The sequence below is a fragment of the Vicugna pacos genome, chromosome 16, assembly GCF_048564905.1.
Source record: "Vicugna pacos chromosome 16, VicPac4, whole genome shotgun sequence".
In the NCBI taxonomy this organism is placed as follows: domain Eukaryota; kingdom Metazoa; phylum Chordata; class Mammalia; order Artiodactyla; family Camelidae; genus Vicugna; species Vicugna pacos.
This window is the reverse complement of record NC_133002.1, coordinates 63,085,465-63,104,453: the sequence shown is the minus strand read 5'-3', so window position 1 is coordinate 63,104,453 and position 18,989 is coordinate 63,085,465. Positions and strand designations below refer to the sequence as shown.

The 18,989-nt window shown below is 52.3% G+C and overlaps 1 protein-coding gene and 1 long non-coding RNA gene across 14 annotated transcripts in view; one reads left to right on the top strand and one right to left on the bottom strand.

Annotated features, from left to right (window-relative positions):
• The window catches only part of B3GNTL1 (UDP-GlcNAc:betaGal beta-1,3-N-acetylglucosaminyltransferase like 1), an 82,428-nt gene that overhangs the window by 50,852 nt on the left and 12,587 nt on the right, over window positions 1-18,989 (top strand). For 7 of the 13 annotated variants that reach the window (XR_012059919.1, XR_012059914.1, XR_012059915.1 and 4 more), the window contains exon 8: window positions 14,879-14,974. The exons of 1 other annotated variant lie outside the window; for it this stretch is intronic. Coding sequence is in view for 2 of the 12 variants with exons in the window: in XM_072939953.1 (XP_072796054.1) it covers window positions 14,879-14,974 (96 nt within the window). In the remaining 10 variants the exon portion in view is untranslated. Of the gene's footprint in view, window positions 1-14,878; window positions 14,975-17,680; window positions 17,944-18,989 lie in introns of all 13 variants that reach the window. 5 more of the 13 variants (XR_012059921.1, XR_012059918.1, XR_012059912.1 and 2 more) reach the window with 1 other exon arrangement.
• LOC140686233 (uncharacterized) lies at window positions 1,194-1,757 on the bottom strand. Its single transcript, XR_012059923.1, has 2 exons — window positions 1,583-1,757; window positions 1,194-1,392 (listed from the first exon to the last, which is right to left on the bottom strand). It is a non-coding gene; the product is annotated as an uncharacterized lncRNA (long non-coding RNA).

Genomic DNA, 18,989 nt, shown 5'->3' with positions numbered 1-18,989 from the left:
CGGGTGCCCCCACCTCCACCAGCAGCTCCTCTGAAACAAGGCACCCTCCCTCCACCGGCCTGGTCATTGCTAAACCACCTGTGCCCCTCCATCCCGTTCTCTCCTGCTTGGAACACCCGGAGATGCCTTGGGTTGAGTTCCTGGAAGCGGAGCTTAAGACTGATATGGGGGAAGGGCAGGGCACCCCAGCCCAGTCCACGGGGCTCTGGCCTGCGCCCCCACATCGGAGGCTCCCGGCTTTGGGCCCCAGGGACAGATGTAGCCCTGGCATTTTCTGAGGCAGGGCCTCTTCCCCGAGGACTCCACCCCTCTGCCTGGCCCTGAGAGTCCCAGGCCTCCCGCCCCTTCCTGCAGGTCAGTGCCTGACACTGATCTCTGACTGCCTGTGTCCTCAGCTGAGTCTGACTTGGAGGGCTGTAGGAGCTCCGATCCCTAGTAGCCTCGTCCTGTGGTCTCTGCCATCACTACTGCCCTGTCAGGCAGCGACCCTGCCCAGAGTGCCCCTTACCGCCGCCCCCCTCCCCGTCATGGTGGCTTGCTTGCAGCCGTGTGCGCACCTGCATGTGTGTGAGCAGAGCCCCCGCACAGGCCTGTTTCCCCGGGGTCAGGCCCCCACAGCTTCCCCTCCCCACTGAACTCTGGCTGAGCCCCACAACTAGCAGGACACCACTGGACTCCATGGCCAGAGTGGAGAGCAGCGTGGCCTCGTAGCCCAGCCGTGGGAGCATGAACACTGCGGGTCGGGTGGTGCGGAGAACCGTGAACGGGCAACCGCAGCCCCTCGTGGAGGTGACCTTGGAGCCTCAGACACCAAGAGGGGACGGTCTGAGCCGGAGGGGCCTCGCTGGCGCAGGCATGAGCTGCACCGCAGGCCTCTGTGTGCGCAGACCTGCCCTCGTGGCTTCGCCCTGATCTCCTGGCTGCGGCGGCATCCACATGGGAGGCACGCGTGTGCTTTGTGTCGTCTGTGCAGGAGGCCTAGGCCTCCCCTCCCCTCTGCGGGGGTCGCTGTGAGGACGTGGGGCCCAGAGCGCGGACACATGTGCGGACACGCAGGGCGTCTTGGGCCTCAGGACCCAGGGCTGCTTTTCAGACCTGCTGTCACCCAGTTGGCTTTGCTTTCATTTTGGGGGAATACTTTCCAGACCAGCTGTTACGCATTTTATTACAGATGTCACGTCACTTATTTCAAGTCAGTATCAGTTCTTTAATTGAAATATTTTAAGAATTGTGTCCAGGACTGTAGCCTTCCTGTTGGTGGGCTGTAGTGTTTTCTTGCTTAATACTGTTCAGTAAATTACGTTTTAGCGCTTTCATCCTGTGGACGAGACGAGACGGACGTTCTCTTCCTGTTCTTTCGATTAGGGTTTGGGATTTTGAGACCTATTTTTTCTAAGAAAAAAAAAAGAGATTAAATTAGCGGGGGAGGGTATAGGCCCGTGGTAGAGTGCATGCTTAGCATGCACGAAGTCCTGGGTTCAATCTCCAGTCTCTCCATTAAAAAAAACCAAACTAAACTAAAATTGAAAAAGACCTATGACCTCTCCCCGCCAAAAAATAAAAATAAAAAAGAGTGAAGTACCTCCTAGTAGGGGGAAAAACCTGTCTAAAATTATTAATGCACATTATTCAGTTCATTTGGGAGCAGCGTTCCAAACGCTGGCCGTCTTCTTCCGCAAAGAGGAGCGTAGTAAAGGACTCGTCTACGCCCCGTGCGTTTCCGGTGGTTTCTACGTGGCAGGTGGGCCTGATTCCGGTCCGCGAGCCGCTCGGGCCGGTAGCGCGGTGACGGGTGAGCGGGGGCGCCGCGGTGCTTCCCGGGGTCCGGCGCCTCGAACGCCGCGAGCGCGCAGCACGAGGGCTCCGCAGACGGCGGCGCCGGCCTCGCCGCGCGCGCGGGCCTGGCTCCCGGAGCCGGGGCGCTCCCGCGCCTCCCGCCCGCCGGCCGCTGTGCCGTTCCGGACGCTGGAGCCGGGAACGGAGGTTCCCTGGACTCAGTCGAGGTCGGGTGGGAGGCGCGCGGCGCAGGACGGGGCGGGGGCGCCTGGGCCTCAGCGGGCCCGTCCCGGGGCGAACGTCGGCCCGCAGACAACGCCTGACTCCGGGAGGGGCGCGAGGGCCACAAACCGGGGAAAGGGCCCGGCGCTCCGCGGGGGTCGCTCGGGGTCTCGTCCCGGATCTGGGGTTCGTGGGGCCCCAGGCAGGACCTCCCCTCCGCCGCACCTCCGGCCCCTTCCCGGGGACGCGGGGCGGGGGACGTGGTGGGGGCCTCCCAGCGCGGCGGCCGAGGACGCGGGGCCGGGCTGCCCCTGCCCGTCCAGCTCCCGGCTCTCGGGGGACCCTGCTGCTCCCGCGCGGGGGCTGGGCTGCACCTTCCACGCCTCTTGCTTCTGGTCGTGGTATTTCCCGCTCCAACCGCCAAACACACGCTTTACTTTGGTTCTGATTATTTACGGGCCGTGTAACAAGCCACTCAGAACGTCGGGGCCTGAAACAGTTTGCTGGTACTGGTCATGGTTTGCCGACTAAGTGGGGGAGTGAGACTCGGGGGCGTTCGGGGGAGGGGGCGGGTTGGAGGCCTTTCCCCAGATCCGGCCCCTAGTCCTTGTCCCTTTCACCTGGTCATTGAACTTACTGGCGTAAACTTAGCCCCTATTAACGTGTATAGGGGTTTTTTTTCTCTTGTATTTATTTTTTCACTTTTCAGTTTTATTAGGTAGAATTGTTATAATTTGACTGCACATACACATTATATTGCATGTCAATACATATACACAATATACTGCACATTTTTTAGTTTACGTATATGTATTGATCATTGTTTCTAAGAACCGTTTAGAGCTTTAGCTTTTTAAACTTACACAGTTATCGAAGGAATCAAGCCAACCACAAAATAAGAATCAACAGAATGCAGTAATCCAATCATAAAGGACCATCAGATGTGCTCACACATATTCAAGAAATCAGTCATCAAAGTTATAAATGATAAATTCATTTATATCCCCTTTTTTTTTTATTCCACATATAAGTGATATCATACGGTATTTTTCTTTCTCTTTCTGACTTAGAATGACTATCTCCAGGTCTACCCATGTTGCTGCAAATGGCATTGTTTTACTCTGTTATGGCTGTGTGATATTTTATTGTGTGGCTAGATAGATAGATACAGATAGCACATCTTCTTTATCCATCCATCTGTTAATGGACATTTGGATTGTTTCCATGTCTTGGCTATTGCACATAGTGCTGCTGTGAACATTGGGGTGCATCTGTCTTTTTGAGTTAAAGTTTTCTCTATTACGTAGTAATTCTATTTTTAGTTTTTTAAGGAAACTCCATACTTTCCTCCATAGTGGCTGCACCAATTTACATTTCCACCAACAGTGTAGGAGGGTTGCCCTTTGTCCACACCCTCTCCAGCATTTATGGTGTGTGGACGTTTTAATGATGGCCATTCTGGCGGGTGTGAGATGATATCTCATTGTAGTTTTGACCTGCATTTCACTGACAATTAGCAATGCTGAGCATTTTCCCATGTGCCTATTGCCCATTTGTATGTCTTCATTGGAGAATTGCTTGTTTAGGTCTTCTGCCCATTTTTAGATTGAGTTGCTTGTTTTTTTTAATTTTAAGGTGTTTCAGCTGTTTGTATATTTGGGAAATTAGTCACTTGTCTGTTACATCATTGGCAAATATTTTCTCCTATTCTGTAGGTTGTCTTTCTGTTTTGTTGATGGTATCCTTAGCTGTGCAAAAGCTTCTAAGTTTAGTTAGATCCCATTTGTTTATTTTTGCTTTTGTTTCCATTACTCCAGGAGCTGGTTCAAAAAATATATTGCTGTGATTTATGTCCAAGACTGTTCTGCCTATATTTTCCCCTAGTTTTATAGTATCTGATCTTATATTTAAGTCTGTAATCCATTTTGAGTTTAGTTTTGTATATGATGTTAGAGAATGTTTTAATTTCAGTCTTCTACCAGTAGCTGTCCAGTTTTTCCAGCACCACTTACTGAAGAGACTGTCTTTTCTCCATTGTGTATTTTTATCTCCTTTGTCATAGATTAATTGACCATAAGTGCGTGGGTTTATTTCTGGACTTTCTGTCCTGTTCCATTGATCTATGTGTCTGTTTTGTGCCAGTACCATGTTGTTTTGATTACTGTAGCTTTGTAGTACAGTCTGAGGTCAGGTAGCATGATTCCTCTAGCTCTGTTCTTTTTCAAGATTGTTTTGGCTATTCGGGGTCTTTTGTATTTCCAGTACAAATTTTAACATTTTTTGTTCCAGCTCTGTGAAGAATGTTGTTGGTAATTTGATAGAGGTTGCATTGAATCTGTATATTGCTTTGGGTAGTATGGCCATTTTATCAATATTGATTCTTCCAATCCAAGAACACAGTTTATCTTTCCATTTGTTTATGTTGTCTTCAATTTTTGTCATCAGTATCTTATTGAGGACAGGTCTCTTGCCTCCTTGGGTAGGTTTATTCCTAGGTATTTTATTCTTTTAGGTGTGGTGATAGTTGATATTGTTCCCTTAATTTCCCTTTTTGCTATTTCATTGTTAGAGTATAGAAATGCAACTGATTTCTGAATATTAATTTTGTACCCTACAACTTTACCAAATTCATTGACAAGCCCTAGTAGTTTTCTGGTTGCTGCTTTTGTGTTTTCTATGTCACCTGCAAACAGTGATAGTTTCGCTTCTTCGTTTCCACTTTGGGGCCCTTTTATTTCTTCTCTGATTGCTGTGGCTAGGACTTCCAAAACTGTGTTGAATGAAAGTGCTGAGAGTAGGTGGACATCCTTATCTTGTTTCTGATCGTAAAGGAAATGCTTTCAGCTTTTCACCATTGAGAATGATGCTAGCTGTGGGTTTGTCACATACGGCCTTTATTATGTTGAGGTATGTTCTGTCTGTGCCCACTTTCTGGAGAGTCTTTCTTTTTTTTTAATCATGAATAGATGTTGAAGTTTATCAAAAGCTTTTTTTACATCTATTGAGATGATCATATGGTTTTTATTCTTCAGTTTGTTAATGTGGTGTATCGCACTGATTGATCTGTGGATACGGAAAAATCCCTGCGTCCCTGGGATGAATCCCCCTTGGTCATGGTGCATGATCCTTGTAATGCATTGTTGGAGTCGATTTGCTAGTATTTTGTTGAGGATTTTGCATCTATATTCGTAAGTGACATTGACCTGTTATGTTCTTTTTTTGTGATATCTTTGTCTGGCTTTGTTATCAGTGTGATGATGGCCTCACAGAATGAGTTCTGAAGTGTTCCTTCCTCTGCAATTTTTTTGGAATAGTTTCAGATAGGACAGGTGTTAACTCTTCTTTAAATGTTTGGTAGAATTCACCTGTGAAGCCATCTGGTCCTGGACTTTTATTTGTTGGGAGTTTTTAAATTACTGATTAAATTTCAGTACTGGTAATTGGTCTATTCATATTGTTTATTTCTTCCTGGTTCAGTTTTGGCAAATTGTACCTTTCTAAGAAATTGTCCATTTCTTCTATGGTGTCCTTATTTTTTTTTTTTGATGTATAGTTATTCATAGTAGCCTCTTTGATCCCTTGCATTTCTGTGGTGTCTGTTGTAACTTCCATTTCACTTCTGATTTTGTTAATTTGGGCCCTCTCCCTTTTTTCTTGATGAGTCTGACTAAAGGTTTATCAATTCTGTTTATCTTTTCAAAGATCCAGCTTTTAGTTTCATTGATCTTTTCTAATTTTTTTTTTTTTTTTAGTCTCTAGTTCATTTACTTTACTCCAGTCTTTATGGTTTCTTTTCTTCTAGTGACTTTAGCGTTGGTTTGTTCTTCTTTCTCCAGCAGCTTTAGCTGTAAGGTTAGGTTACTGACCTGAGATTTTTCTTGTTTCCTGAGGTAGGCTTGTGTCGCTATAAACTTCCCTCTGAGAACTGCTTTTGCTGCATCCCAGAGGTTTTGGGTGGTTGTGTTTTCATTTTCATTTGTCTCAAGGTATTTTTGACTTCCTCTTCGATTTCTTCCATGATCCACTGGTTGTTTAGTAGCACATTGTTTAGTCTCCACGTGTTTGCAGTTTTTGCAGTTTTTTCTTGTAGTTGATTTCCAACTTTATAGCAAAAAAAGATGCTTGGTGTGACTTCAGTTTTCTTAAATTTACTGAGGCTGGCTTTGTGGGCCAGCATGTGATCAATTCTGGAGAATGTTCCATGTGCACCTGAGAAGAATGTGTGTTCTGCTGATTTCGGAGGGAATGCTCTATAGATAACAGTTAGGTCCATCTGGTCTAATGTGTCAGTTAGGGCCTGTGTTTCCTTACTGATTTTCTACCTGGATGATCTGTCCACTGATGTTAAGTGGGGTGTTAAGCTCCCCCACTATTGTGTTATTGTTGATTTTTCCTTTTATGTCTGTTAACAGTTGTCTTACATGTTGAGGTGCTCCCATGTTGGGTGCACACATATTTACAGTTGGTATGTCCTCTTCTTGGGTAGATCCCTTGAGCATTATGTATGTCTTTCTTTGTCTCTTGTAACAGTCTTTAGTTTAATATCTGTTTTTTCTGACAAAAGTATTGCTACTTCAGCCTTTAGTTCCCATTTGCATGGAATATCTTCTTCCATCCCCTCACTTTCATCCTGCAGGTGTCTCTAGCTCTGAGGTGAGTCTCTTACAGACAGTGTATATATGGGTCTTGTTTTTGTATCCATTCAGCCAGTCTGTGTCTTTTGGTTGAAGTGTTTAATCTATTTACATTTAAGGTAATTATCAATATATATGTTCTTACTGCCATTTTGTTAATTATTTTGGGTTTGTTTTTGTAGGTCTTTTCTCTTTCTTCTTTTTGTTCTCTTTTCTTATGGTTTGATGACTAGAAAAGTTCCTTTAACACTTGTTGTAAAGCTGGTTTGGTGGTGCTGAATTCTTGTAGCTTTTGTTTATCTGTGAAGCTTTTGATTTCTCCAAGTCTGAACGAGAGCCTTGCTGGATGGAGTATTCTTGGTTGTAAGTTTTCCCCTTCCATCACTTTAAATATATTGTGCCGCTCTCTTCTGGCCTGCAGAGTTTCTGCTGAGAAATCAGCTGATAAGCTTACGGGAGTGCCCTTGTATGTTACTTGTTGCTTTTCTCTTGCTGACTTTAACATTTTGCCTTTATCCTTGGTTTTTGTCAGTCTGCTGACTCTGTGCCTTGGTGCTCTCCTCTCTGGGTTGGTCCTGGGTGGTATTCTTGCGCTTCCTGGACGTGGGTGACTGTTTCCTTTCCCAGGTTGGGGAAGTTTTCAGTTATTATCTCTTCAAAAATTTTATCAGGTCTTGTCTCTCTCCTCTTTCTGGGGCCCCTGTAATGCGAATATCAGTGTGCTTCATGTTGTCCCAAAGTTCTCTCAAGTTATCGTCATTTCTTTTCATTCTTTTTTCTTCTTTCTGTTCTGCAGTAGTGATTTCCACTAATCTGTCTTCTAGCTCACGGATCCATTCTTCTGCCTCACTTATCTATTCTTGGTTCCTTCTAGTGTGTTATTCATTTCAGTGATTTTATTCTTCAGCTCTATTTGAGTATTCTTTATATTGTCTAACTCTTTGCTAAAAACTTTACTCTGTGCACCTAGACTCCTCTTGAGTTCTCTGAACATCATCGCCATCATTACTTTAAACTCTTTCTCAGATAAATTGCCTATCTCTTCATCATTTATTTCTTCTTCTGGGATTTTTATCTTGTACCTTGGCCTGGGAGATATTCCTCTGCTGCCTTATATTGTCTATCTTTCTATTTGTATTTTAGGTAGGTTAGTTAAGTTTCTCGACCTTGGAGAGATGGTCCTTTATGGGAGACGTTCTGTGCATCCCAGCAGTACACTCCTCTCCTGTCCGCCAAGGCCCAGGGTCCAGCTGGTCCCATTGCAGAGTCTGGCCTGTGTTTGTGGATTCCTTCCACAGGCTTTGGGATTGTTGTTTTCTTATTTCTAGTATCTGCCCCTGGTGGGTGAGGCTGGACTAGAGGTTTATGCAGGTTTCCTGGCAGGAGGAGCCAGTGCCTGCCCACTGCTGGGTGAAGCTTGGTCCTGGACCTCTGATGGGTAGGGCCATGTCTAGAGGCTCAGGAGGTCTGCTGATGGCTGGGGCTGTGCTCCCATCCTGTATGTTCTTCGGCCTGAGGCTTCCCCTACAGGCTGTTGGGTGGGGCCGGGTCTTGGTGCTAATGATCCAATCAAGATGTCAGCCTCCAGGAAAGCTCCTGTACATGAACACTCCCGGAATGTTTGCCACCAGCTTTTATGTCCCCTGGGTGAGCCGCAGCCGTCCCCCACGTCCCCAGGAGACCCTCCAAATCCAGCAGGCAGGCCTGGCCCAGGTTCCTGTGAAATCATTGCCTCTGTCTTTGGACCTGGCACACTCGAGATTCTGTGTATGCTTCCCAAGCGAATGACGTCTCTGTTCCCCCAGTATCTTAGGGCTCCTGGAGTGAAGCCCCACCGGCCTTCAGAACCAGATGTCCTGGGGTTTCCTCCTCCTCCCAATGCCAGACCCTCGGGCTAGGGAGCCTGCCGTGGGGCTCAGAGCTCTCACTCCTGTGGGAGGGCCTCTGCGACTTAACTGTTCTTCAACTTGCGGTTCACCCACCAGGGGTGTGGGGCCTGATTATATCACAAGCACGCCCCTCCTACCATCCCGCTGTGCTTCCGTCTTTATGTTTCCAGTTGAAGGAGGTCTTGTTTTGCTAGGTGCCAGTCTTTCTTCCAGTGGCTGTTCAGCAGTCACGCGAGCTCGTAGTCCCGTCTGTAGGTTTCATAGTGGCTTGACTTCTGTCTTTCCTTACGTTGATTATTCACGTCTTTTATTTTGATCGTACGTTAAGTTAGAGGTCTATCAATATTACTGTTTTCAGAGACTAAGCTCCCGGTTTACTGATGTTCTTGCTCGTCCACGTTCTATTTCGTGAATTTCGGCTCTATTAGGTCTTTTCTTCTGTTCACTTTGTTCTTTTTCTTCTTAAGGAAGAAGTTTCTATCCCTGGTGTGAGACCTTATTTTCTGATATAAGCATTGTAAGTTATAAAATTTTTTTTGAACATTGTTCTGGCTGCATTCCATGATCTTGATATGTTGTTTTTCAGTTTCTTGTGGTTTAAAATATTTTCTAACTTCGTGGTTTTTTTCTCTTTGATCCATGGGAAATTTAGAAGTACACTGTTTTAATTCCCAAGCATTTGAGATCCTGCTGGGGCAGTGGGCAGTGCAGGAGGGCGGTGCTCAGGGATCCTGACTCTGGCTCTGCTGGAGGCCTGGCTCCTCACTGACCACACCCGCCTCTCGCCAGAGCTGCCTCTTGTCCTGACCCTTCGCCGCTTTTGTGCACTCCCTCCTGCTCCCTGGGCCTGCACCTGAAGAACGGATTGAGTCCTGTGGGGACAGATACTTAGACAGCACAGGAGCCAAAATAATAGTATTTAACTTTTTGGTAGTTTCATTAAAAAGGTAAAAAGCAGAAGAATTTAATTATAGTAACATCTTTTACTTAATCAGTATGCACAGAATGCTATCATTTCAACATGTGACTGCCGTAAAATACCTTTATACCTGCGTCTTCTCTCACCTGAGTCTCCGCACCCACCGCCACCTTCAGGGACCAGCCTCATGCGCCCATGTCTGGGGACGGGCTTTGTGTTCTCTGGTCACTCCTGCAACCGCGTGAGACAGCTGGGACGTCAACTTGCCAGAAAATGCTCCTGGATTTTTTAGCAAGTAAGCATTGAAAGCAGGAAGCTCAGTTCTGCTTTGTAATGGTTTCCAAATAAAAGTGTGAAGTCGAGTTTTTCCTGACAGTCGGAAAGTCACACCTGTTGGGACTGACGTTTTGTGTTGGCTGGAAGCACTGGTGTTCAGAGGACCTTGGGCCCTTCTGTCACACTTGTGGGCACAAGCCTGGCTTCCAGGGCCCTGCAGATACCCCCAGAGACGCTGGTGTGAGCCATGGGTCATGGTGACCACAGAGCTGCACTGACCCTTCAGACCGTCCCTGCTGGCAGCTCCCTGGTGCAGCAGATTTTGGGAAAGACTTTCTGTGTCCTTGCAGTCAGGCCCAGCCATAGGCACCCCCTGCTCTGCTCTGCGTCGCGAGGGACTAATTCCCACCTTGACGATTTCCCGCAGGTGAACTTAGTGGCTCCGTCTCAGGCGTCACTGTGTGGGGTGTGTGTCAGCTGCCTGGCTCCTTCCTGGGGCGTCCGCCCCCTGCGAGCCTGTGCCACGGCATCTGGGCATGGCCTGTGGAGCAACGTTTGGTTATGTGCGGGCAGGTTTTGTGTGGGTGTAGTGCCTGTGTTTTGAGGCCCTAGGGTGTGGGGGCTCCATCTCCCCATTCCTCCTGCAGTGTGTGAGATTTTCACTTGAGGTTGTCAGTCGTTAATTTCAGCATCCTTGAGGGTGCAGTGTTTCATTGCAGTTAAAATCTCATTTCCCTGTCCCTGGCGTCCACCAACTGGATACCAGGAGTGCCCCCTCCCCTCGCCCCACCCACCCTGCCCCAGGTGTGACCACCAAGACGCCTGCGAACATCACCAAATGTTCCAGCGTTGGGGGGGCACTGGAAATGTTGCCCTGATGTCCCAGTGCGGAGGGGGTGGCCACTGGAAATGTTGCCCTGATGTCCCAGTGCGGAGGGGGTGGCCACTGGAAATGTTGCCCTGATGTCCCAGTGCGGAGGGGGTGGCCACTGGAAATGTTGCCCTGATGTCCCAGTGCGGAGGGGGTGGCCACTGGAAATGTTGCCCTAAATGGAAAATGGTCTTTGCAGATGTGAGTGATTAAGGTTTTTGAGACAGGAGATTGTTCCAGGCTGTCTGGATGGGCCCTGGATGCCACGTAAGTGTCCTTGTAAGAGGGAGGCGGGGGGGCGTGACCCAGACACAAGCTGTGAAGTCAGGAGAAGCCCTGCTGACCCCTGACTTCACTCCGCAAGACCTATTTAGACCTTCTGGCCTCCGAAACTGTGAGAAACCAAACTACTGTTGCTTTAAGCCACTAAGTTTGTGGTGATTTGTTACAGGAAACTAATACAATTGCTACATGAAGTTCAGCAGGCCTGAGTGAACGTGGACACGTGCCTCATTCACGGGTTGGGGGGCTGTGTCGTCAGGGGGTCAGTCCTCCCAGACTGGTCTGTGTGTTCCTCACGGCCCCAGTCAGTCTCACAGCAGGACTTTTTTGTAGAAATTGACAAATTCATTCTAAAATTTGTTGGAAATGCAAAGGATTTAGAGTAGCCAAAAGATATCTGATGAAGACCCACGCTACCTGCCTTCAGGGCTAGTCGAGAGAGCGCTATTGGCACACAGACAGACGGACGGATCAGAGAAAGACCAGAGTCAGGGCTGACCCGTGTGCACAGACGCTGATTCTTACAAAAGTGCAGATGCAGCTCTGCGGAGAAAGAGGATCGTCTTTCAACAGGTGGAATATTTGGATATCCCTCTGTAATAAAGTTGAACTGGAAAACCTCTCACCACATATGAAAATTAACTCTAAATGGATCCTAGAACTAAATGGAAAACTTTAAACTTTAAAACTTCTAGAAGAAATCATAGAAAAAGTCTTTGCAACCTTGGGTCAGGCAAAAAGTTCTTGGATAAGACACCAAAATCGCAATCCACAAGAGAAAAAAAACAGATAAACTGGACTTCATCAACATTATAAACTTCCCTGAAAGACATTGTTAAAAGAATGTAGAGACAGGGCAGGAAAATGGGAGAAAATATCTGCAGCTCATTCCGATAAAGGACTTGAGCCCAGAACATGGGAGCTCCTTCTGAGACCCCGTAACAGGAAAACCAACATCCCAACAAAACTGGGCCGTTGATTTGAACGGCTGCTCCATCAAGTAGGGTGTGGACGGCGGGTTAGCGCAGCATCTTGGTCGTTAGAATTACGTCAGGGCCACAGGGAGGACACCACACATCTGCCAGCACGTTTGGACCAGGACCGGCTGCCCCTGGTGCTTGTGAGGGTGTGGAGCACCTGGGACTCGCTGCCTGGGGAGCCTCACATGGCATGGCCCCCTGGGAAGACAGTTGAGCGGGTTTTTAGAAAGCTCACACTCCTGGGTGTTCACCCAAGAGAAACCAAAGCCTCTCTGCCCAGGGACTTACGAACACCTGTGGCACGAGCGGAGCAGCCCGCGTCCCTCAGCAGAAGAGTGGGGACCAGCGTGGTCCTGGGCCAGGGCACCCGTGGGAGGCTGAACCCAGGTCCCAGCGTGGGGCCTCAGCCCTGGGCTCCTCCCAGGGGCCCTGCTCGAGGCACCCCCACTGCACTGGTGACTGCAGACACTCCTGTTTGGGGTGCAGTGGGTGGCGGTTCCCAGAGGGCCAGTGTCCCCTGCTCTATGCTCATGATCACCACCTGGGCCCCGGCTAGATCAGAAGTGAGCCAGACTAGGTACTGGGGTCCTCGACTCCTGCAAATCCCCCTCCTGAGTGGTGGGCCTGCCCTCGGGCCACCTGCCCAGGGCAGCGAGAGTGGGGCATGTGCCCAGGAATGTGTGTACATGCATGTGCACAGGGCCTATCCACGTGGAAGGCTGTGCGCCCCGTGCTGGCACGTGAGGCGCAGGGGGTGGGGCTCCCTGGGGACCCCTTCCCTCCTGGGCTGCCTCCTCCCTCCCTGACCCTGACCCGGTCCTCCATCTTCTCCCCATATCCTTCCTGCTCCCAGAACTTCTGGGTCCAGTTGTTGCTGGCAGAACCTCCAAGGCAGGTTGGGCACTGTGGCTGCGGGTGGGTGGATCCCATGGAGGCCAGGTGCCTCCTCTCTGCATAAGCCATGGCAGGCAGTGGAGGCAGAATGGTGAGCATCCAGGGAGCTGGCCCTTGAGACCCACAGTCCTGCCTGATGCCGGTGCCTGGTTGTGTTTGACGTCGGGGCCGGGAGGTCTGCCCTGGCCACTTTGGCCCATGACGTGCCTGCCGGAAGCCACCCAGAGGGGCCACTTGTGGAGGAAGGATTGGTGTTCTTACGGGGCAGTTTTGGTCAAAATTTCTTGTAATGAGTTACTGGGAATTTCAGAGTCAGGATAACCTACAGCACCTCCCCCAGGCCAGCCGGTCGACGGCAGATCTGGACAGGACCTCGGCCCCTGCTCGACCGCGAGACCCACTGGCAGCTTCAGGGGAACGGACAGGGCACCTGTGTGCAGAGGGTGTTGCGGGGTCAGTGCCACTGGGCACCTGACACACTGCACTTAACACACCAGGGGAAACGTGGTGCTTGTTCACGTGCATGTAATTCAGTGCAAAGGTGACTAGAACTGATACTGGGCAAATTTCTAAACACGCAGTCAAGACTCTCACAAGTTCTGTCTTGCTGGAAACCACATTTAAAACTCGGACCCCACTAGTCAGCCACTGCTCCGCTTCCCAGTCCTGCGGGACCGGGGAGAGCCCGCCGCGGCCAGAGTAGTGCCCGCCACAGCAGTCCCAGCCTCCTCCTCAGCCCTCTGGCTGGTTCTTCCCTGCACTGCCAAAGAGAAGACTCCACACTGTGGTTGACCTGTCACCCATGGTCAGTGAGGCTCCAGAGTGGGGGAGAATTCGGGGAGTGGCTGTGTTCCCCACAGAGTTGGCAGGCCCCAGTGCACGAGACCCTGCAAAGCTGGTCTCTCCATGGTGGCAGCCCTCTCCTCTGGTCCACCTTCACTTGGACAGTGTGATGGCTGGAGAGGCGCCGGCCACTCCGTGTGGGTGTGTCTGTGTCCGTGTGTGGGTGTGTGCATGTACGTCTGTATACATCTGTATGGTGAGGAATGTGTATGCATCTGTTTTTTTTTTAAACAAATGCCCTTGAAATGAAAAACCATTTAAATGTTTGATTTTTAAAACATTAATGAGAAAATGAACTCTCTTCCTTTGTGCAGTACAGGTCTGTGAGCTTCAGCACGTGTGTATAGGTTGGCCACCACAGCGCAGCTAGCTTTGTGCAAAATGGTGATAAGTGTCAGTACCCAACCTGCCCTCGTACCCCGTTAGGTGCCTGTGCCCCGTGTGACGGGTTTGTGGTCAAGAACTGCCAGCAGCTCCGGGGACAGACGTGGGGGTGGAGGCCACACATCGTGGCTCTGGCGTGGAAGCCAGCTTGGGAGGCCGAGGGAGCCGCTGGGGGATCCATTCTCGAGGGAAAAGCGCGGGAGGGGCACTTGCTCAGGCTGAGGGCTCCTGGTGGTGTGGGGTGGCCTGTGCTGGGAGGCAGTTTACTGCTGGACGTTCAAAAGCCGCGTCTAAACACGGAACCAAGAAACGTGTCCCAGATGCAGAGGGAACGGGGCCCACCCAGCCTTGTCCGAACTCAGCTCCCGGCTCCCGTGATGGGCTCCCAGCCACGTGCTGTCCAGGGTCTGGGTCCAGGCCCGTCAGGGGTACGAGCGCAGACGTTATCATGTAGAAATAAAGTACGAGTGTGGAGCCCCCAGGCCCAGCTGCCCACCCACCAGGCTGGACACAGCAGACAAAACCCCAGATAGTGGACGCACTGCCTTTTTACCATCGCTTCTCATTTCAGACGTTCATTTTCGTCAGGAGAAGAGGCTCATTCAGGGAGTGACCGAGCGCACCCCCTGGGGACCTGAGGGGAGAGCGTCAGCTCTGGACACGACCTGGAGTGGGAGGGGGACCGTCAGCTCTGGAACACGACCTGGGGGGGGAGGGGAGCGTCAGCCCTGGAACACGACCTGGAGTGGCGGGGGGAGCTGGACACTGTTGATCTGGCTCTGAAGTCCCTCAAACCTTTGCAGCTCCAGGGAGGGACACGCACAGGTGCCGGTCACTGTCTGGCCTTGGGAAGCAGACTGTGGTGGTTGGTGACACTGCTCTCTAACTGGTCACTTTGCTGCTTCCAGGTGTTCACCTCCAATGGCCCCACCGTGATCATGCCTACCTGGTTCTGCTCCCGAGCCTGGTTTTCTCACGTGGGCCCGTTTGACGAGGGCGGGCGGGTAAGTGCGGGCCCCGTGGGCCTCCCCCTGGGGTCAGGGAAGGCGTCACCCCTCTGTAGGGGAGCCTGGGCCGGCAGCGCTGGGAACCTGCCATCCTGGAGGTCTCCCCAGCGCTGCCTGTGTTGTGTCAGAGGCTGGAGGTCTCTGTGTGAAGGCTGGGGGCGCCCGGCGCATCTGCTTCTGGCTCCCCGGCCCCTCTCCGGGTCACAGTGCCCTGGTTTGAGGGCTGTCTGTGGGAAGGCGCGGGTGTGGGTGGTGGTGTCCCGCTGGCCCTGACGAAAGCGGCAGAGGAGCACCCCTCAGCTCTGTGGTCGGCGGGCCCCAGGCATCAGGTCCCAGGTCCGCACCCTCACCCACCTGTGGGGCCTCACCTGCAGAGCCTGGCCCATGCTGGCCCTCCCTCCCCGATAGTCTCAGGGTGAACACTCGGACGCCCAACTGGAAAGTAAATCTTAGGGTTGATTAGTTTGTTCATTTTCCCTAAACCCCCCTTAAACTGGCCTTGAGAATGCAAGTTCTGGTTCCCACGGTGAGGGGGTCAACCAGGCATGTTAGGGCCCATCAGGCTAGAAAGCAGGGGTGGGGACCACGGCCCAGGCTCACCGTCAGCCCTGGTCCCTTGGCCCTGGGCCTCTCTGCCCTGCGTCTCCTCTCCCCTTGGGGCTGACCCTCACTGACTACACAGGGGCCATGTGGACCCTTGGGTTAGGGCCACCCCCTCCCTGATCCCATCTGCACCCCTGCCTGCCGCTCATGAGCAGGGGTCAAGGATCAGGGACCAGGGATCAGAGACTATAAATCAGGGACCAGGGGTCACCAGGGACCAGGGACCTGGGCTGGCCTGGGGCCGTGGCTGGAGCAAGTGAGAGATTTGAGCAGGAGGAATCCACCACCAGGACGGGGACGTGAAGTGTTTCCATGGCTCCTTCACAGAAACAGTGGAGCTCAAGAGTCATCGCAGGGGGCACTCAGTGGGGCACAGGTGCCCCAAGGGCTGGACTGGGCCTGGGGGCTGCTCCTCAGTTGACTGTCCAGGTCACGAGGCTGCAGTTCCCACCTGCAGAGAGAAGGGCAAATGACGGAGGCAGCAGGGACAGTCGAGGTGACCAGGGTGGTGTCCTGGACACAGGTTGTGAGCTGGAACCTCAGGGTTTTAACTGGGAAATGCACTCCTGAGGCAGGACTGGGGAGGGGAGTCAGATCTGGAGGTGGGCGCAGTCGAGTGTCCCCCAGAGGCCCCCTCCGGCCCTTAAACAAGAAGGGAGTAACTAAGATGTGTTTTGTTGGCTCAGATCACGGCTCGTGTGTGTGTGTGTGTGTGTGTGTGTGTGTGTGTGTGTGTGTCGGGAAGGGTCCTCGTTCCGCCCAGCCCAGCCCAGCCCAGCCCACGCCACTCAGAAGTGTCTTTGCTGCTGGGAGGCCCCCTGGGCTCTGAGCCGCCCTGTCCCCCTCCAGGCACTCAGACTCTGCTCTGCTTCGCAGTTCTGGCTGGTTTCTGTGGCTTCTGGTTGTATTTTATTTGCATTTCCAAGGTGACTGACGTCGCCGAGCAGGTTCTCATTTGCTGGTGGGCTGTGTGTATGCTGTCTTACGAAGCGCCCGCGCCTGTTGCCCCGTGTTCGGCAGGGGGGGTCTGTCCATGGCTGAGTTGGCGGCTTCCTGGTCAGACCCTTGCTTGTGGGTGTCTCCTCCCACTTCCGGTCTCTGCGTCCTGGGACCTCCTCTCTCTCCCACCTGCTCCGCGGGTCCCAGAGTCTGTCGTGGGGGCATCAGAGCAGGGAGACCGCAGGCGTTCCGCCCGGAGCCAGAGCCAGCTCTGTGCTCTCTCTGCAGACTTCTCCTGGTTTCGAAAGGCCTGTGTTTTGTCATCTCTGTTTCTTTGTAAATGCCCTTGACCCCACGTGGCCTGGAACCTTCCCCGGTCCGCTTGTTTTCAGTTTCTGAGGGTTGCGTGACCCCACCTGTGGCCTGCTCCCTCCTTCCTGTCTCCTGCCATTCGGGTTGCGTGGGTTCCACTCACAGCAGGGGCGGGTCCTGCTGGCCGGTCTCCTTCTGCCCCCTGGACTGTGTGCCGCGTCCAGCCCGGCAGAAGCCTCGGCTCACCCCGTCCCTGAGGCTCTGAGAGCTGCCTCCTGGCCGTGGACGGGAGCAGTGGACGGCCTTTCAGGGTCTGCTTTCTCCTCCGCGAGCTCTCCTGGCTTGTGCTTTTAAAGCATTCGCTCTGCCCCATTGTGACTTTGTTCCAAAGACTTGTTGCCCATTGGCTAGATTTCGTTTTCCATTTCAGCCACCTTCTCTTAACCCTTCTTACTTATTTCTCATTTTCTTATTTATTTCCCTGCATTTCTGCGGTGTCCCTCGTTACACTCCTGTTCAAATCTGTTTTCCCTGCAGGACCTTCTGGTCTAATCTTCGTTTCTCACACAACTCTATCCGTTCTGAGCTTAGTCGGGCTTGCTGAGGGGTAACCCAGTGCCGTGTTACGCTGTGCAGCTCGGGCCCCTGAGCAGCCTCGCCCGCCGCGGAGCCCCTGCAGCCCCCCAGCCCTTCTATCTTTCCTCCTTCCGCAGGGCTCCAGTTTCATCATTGAGTTTCTGCTCTGTCCCCTCATGTTCCAATGTCTTGTTGACGGTCATAGCGTTTTTTTTCTCCTTCATGGTTTTTGTTTTGCTGTCACGGGGCTGTTTTCTGCTTCCTTCTCACCAGGGCTTTGTGAGAGCGGTTCACGGGATTCCTGCTGCAGGGTCACCTGTCTGTCACGCAGGGAGGGGCCCAGGCCCGCCCTACCCCGCTATCTCCCCCCGCAACACCGAGGACTCGGGCCCAGCCACCATCTTCCTGGACGTCACCTCTTCCCACACCGCAGCCTCCGTCTGCTGTTTGCAGAGTTGGGGGAGCCGGCCACTGCAGGGAGTACAAGTGAAGAAGCCAGGACACCCTCCACCTCGCATGGAGCCGTGGCGGCCTGGGTGCCCCTCCCCCCACTAAATTCTCACTTTTCTTTTCACCAGAAATAAGGAAGCCCTGAGGGCTGAGTTCTCTTGTTCCTAAATCTCTGAGGTGCCTTTGAAAATGCAGAAAATTAGAGCAAGGAGCCATGCTGTTGCCACAGCTGCCCTGAACTTGTGCGTCTGGCCTGTCAGCGTATGCTATGGGCAACTTCTGGCAGAGCTGAAAACACAGTCTTGAAACTTGATTTTTAATTAGCATTTTATTGTAAATCTTTTCACATCCTCGTGCTCTTTGTGAAGTGGCTTGAGTCTCCACATGGGTCCATCAGGGAGCAAGGATGTCTGCGCTTTTCCCGCAGCTCATTCCTCTCTGTCCTGCAGCCCTGACCTCCTGCGGTGGGTCCGTAAAGAGCACAGGGTCCCGAGGCCCCGGCACCGGGTCGGAGGCCTTGTGAAGGCCTAGTGTAGCGCCCTGGGGGTAGGAGCCTGGGATTCCCGCCGAGTCGCCCTGGGCCTGGGGCTGCTGCGCCTCGGTTCGGCCTGGGGCACGCTCGCCACGGGGTGTGGACATGTGCCCGAGGGTCCCCTCTCTCGGAGGTGATAGCCACCAGGCTGCACCAGGACGTGGAGGCGGTCAGCCCGAAATGGCGTTGGTGCCACCTTGGCTGAGCTGAGCTCGGGGGTTTGAGAGTAAAACCAGCCTCTGCCTGGAGCCGTGTGTCCTGCAGGGTCCCCATCCCCACCGTCACTGGGATCTGCCCACCAGATACCCCTCTGGGGAACTCCCTGCCCAGATGCTCTTTGGTTCTCACTTTGAGTTTGAGAGAGAGGAGCGGCCGTGGTTCCCTGTCAGGACTGAGGCCTGCTGGCCCCAGGCTGACCAGCCGGGCAGCGGCATCCCCAGCACCGGGCCCTGGTCTAAGTCTAGCCCCGGCGCACGGTGGGCAAGCTGCCCGGCTCCTCCAGGCAGGGGCGAGAGGGCTTGCTGTCCCAGGACGCGGCACCCGGAGGGGCCTGCAGACCCCCTGCAGCAGGGGTCATGGGGTCGAGGGTCGGGAGTAGCT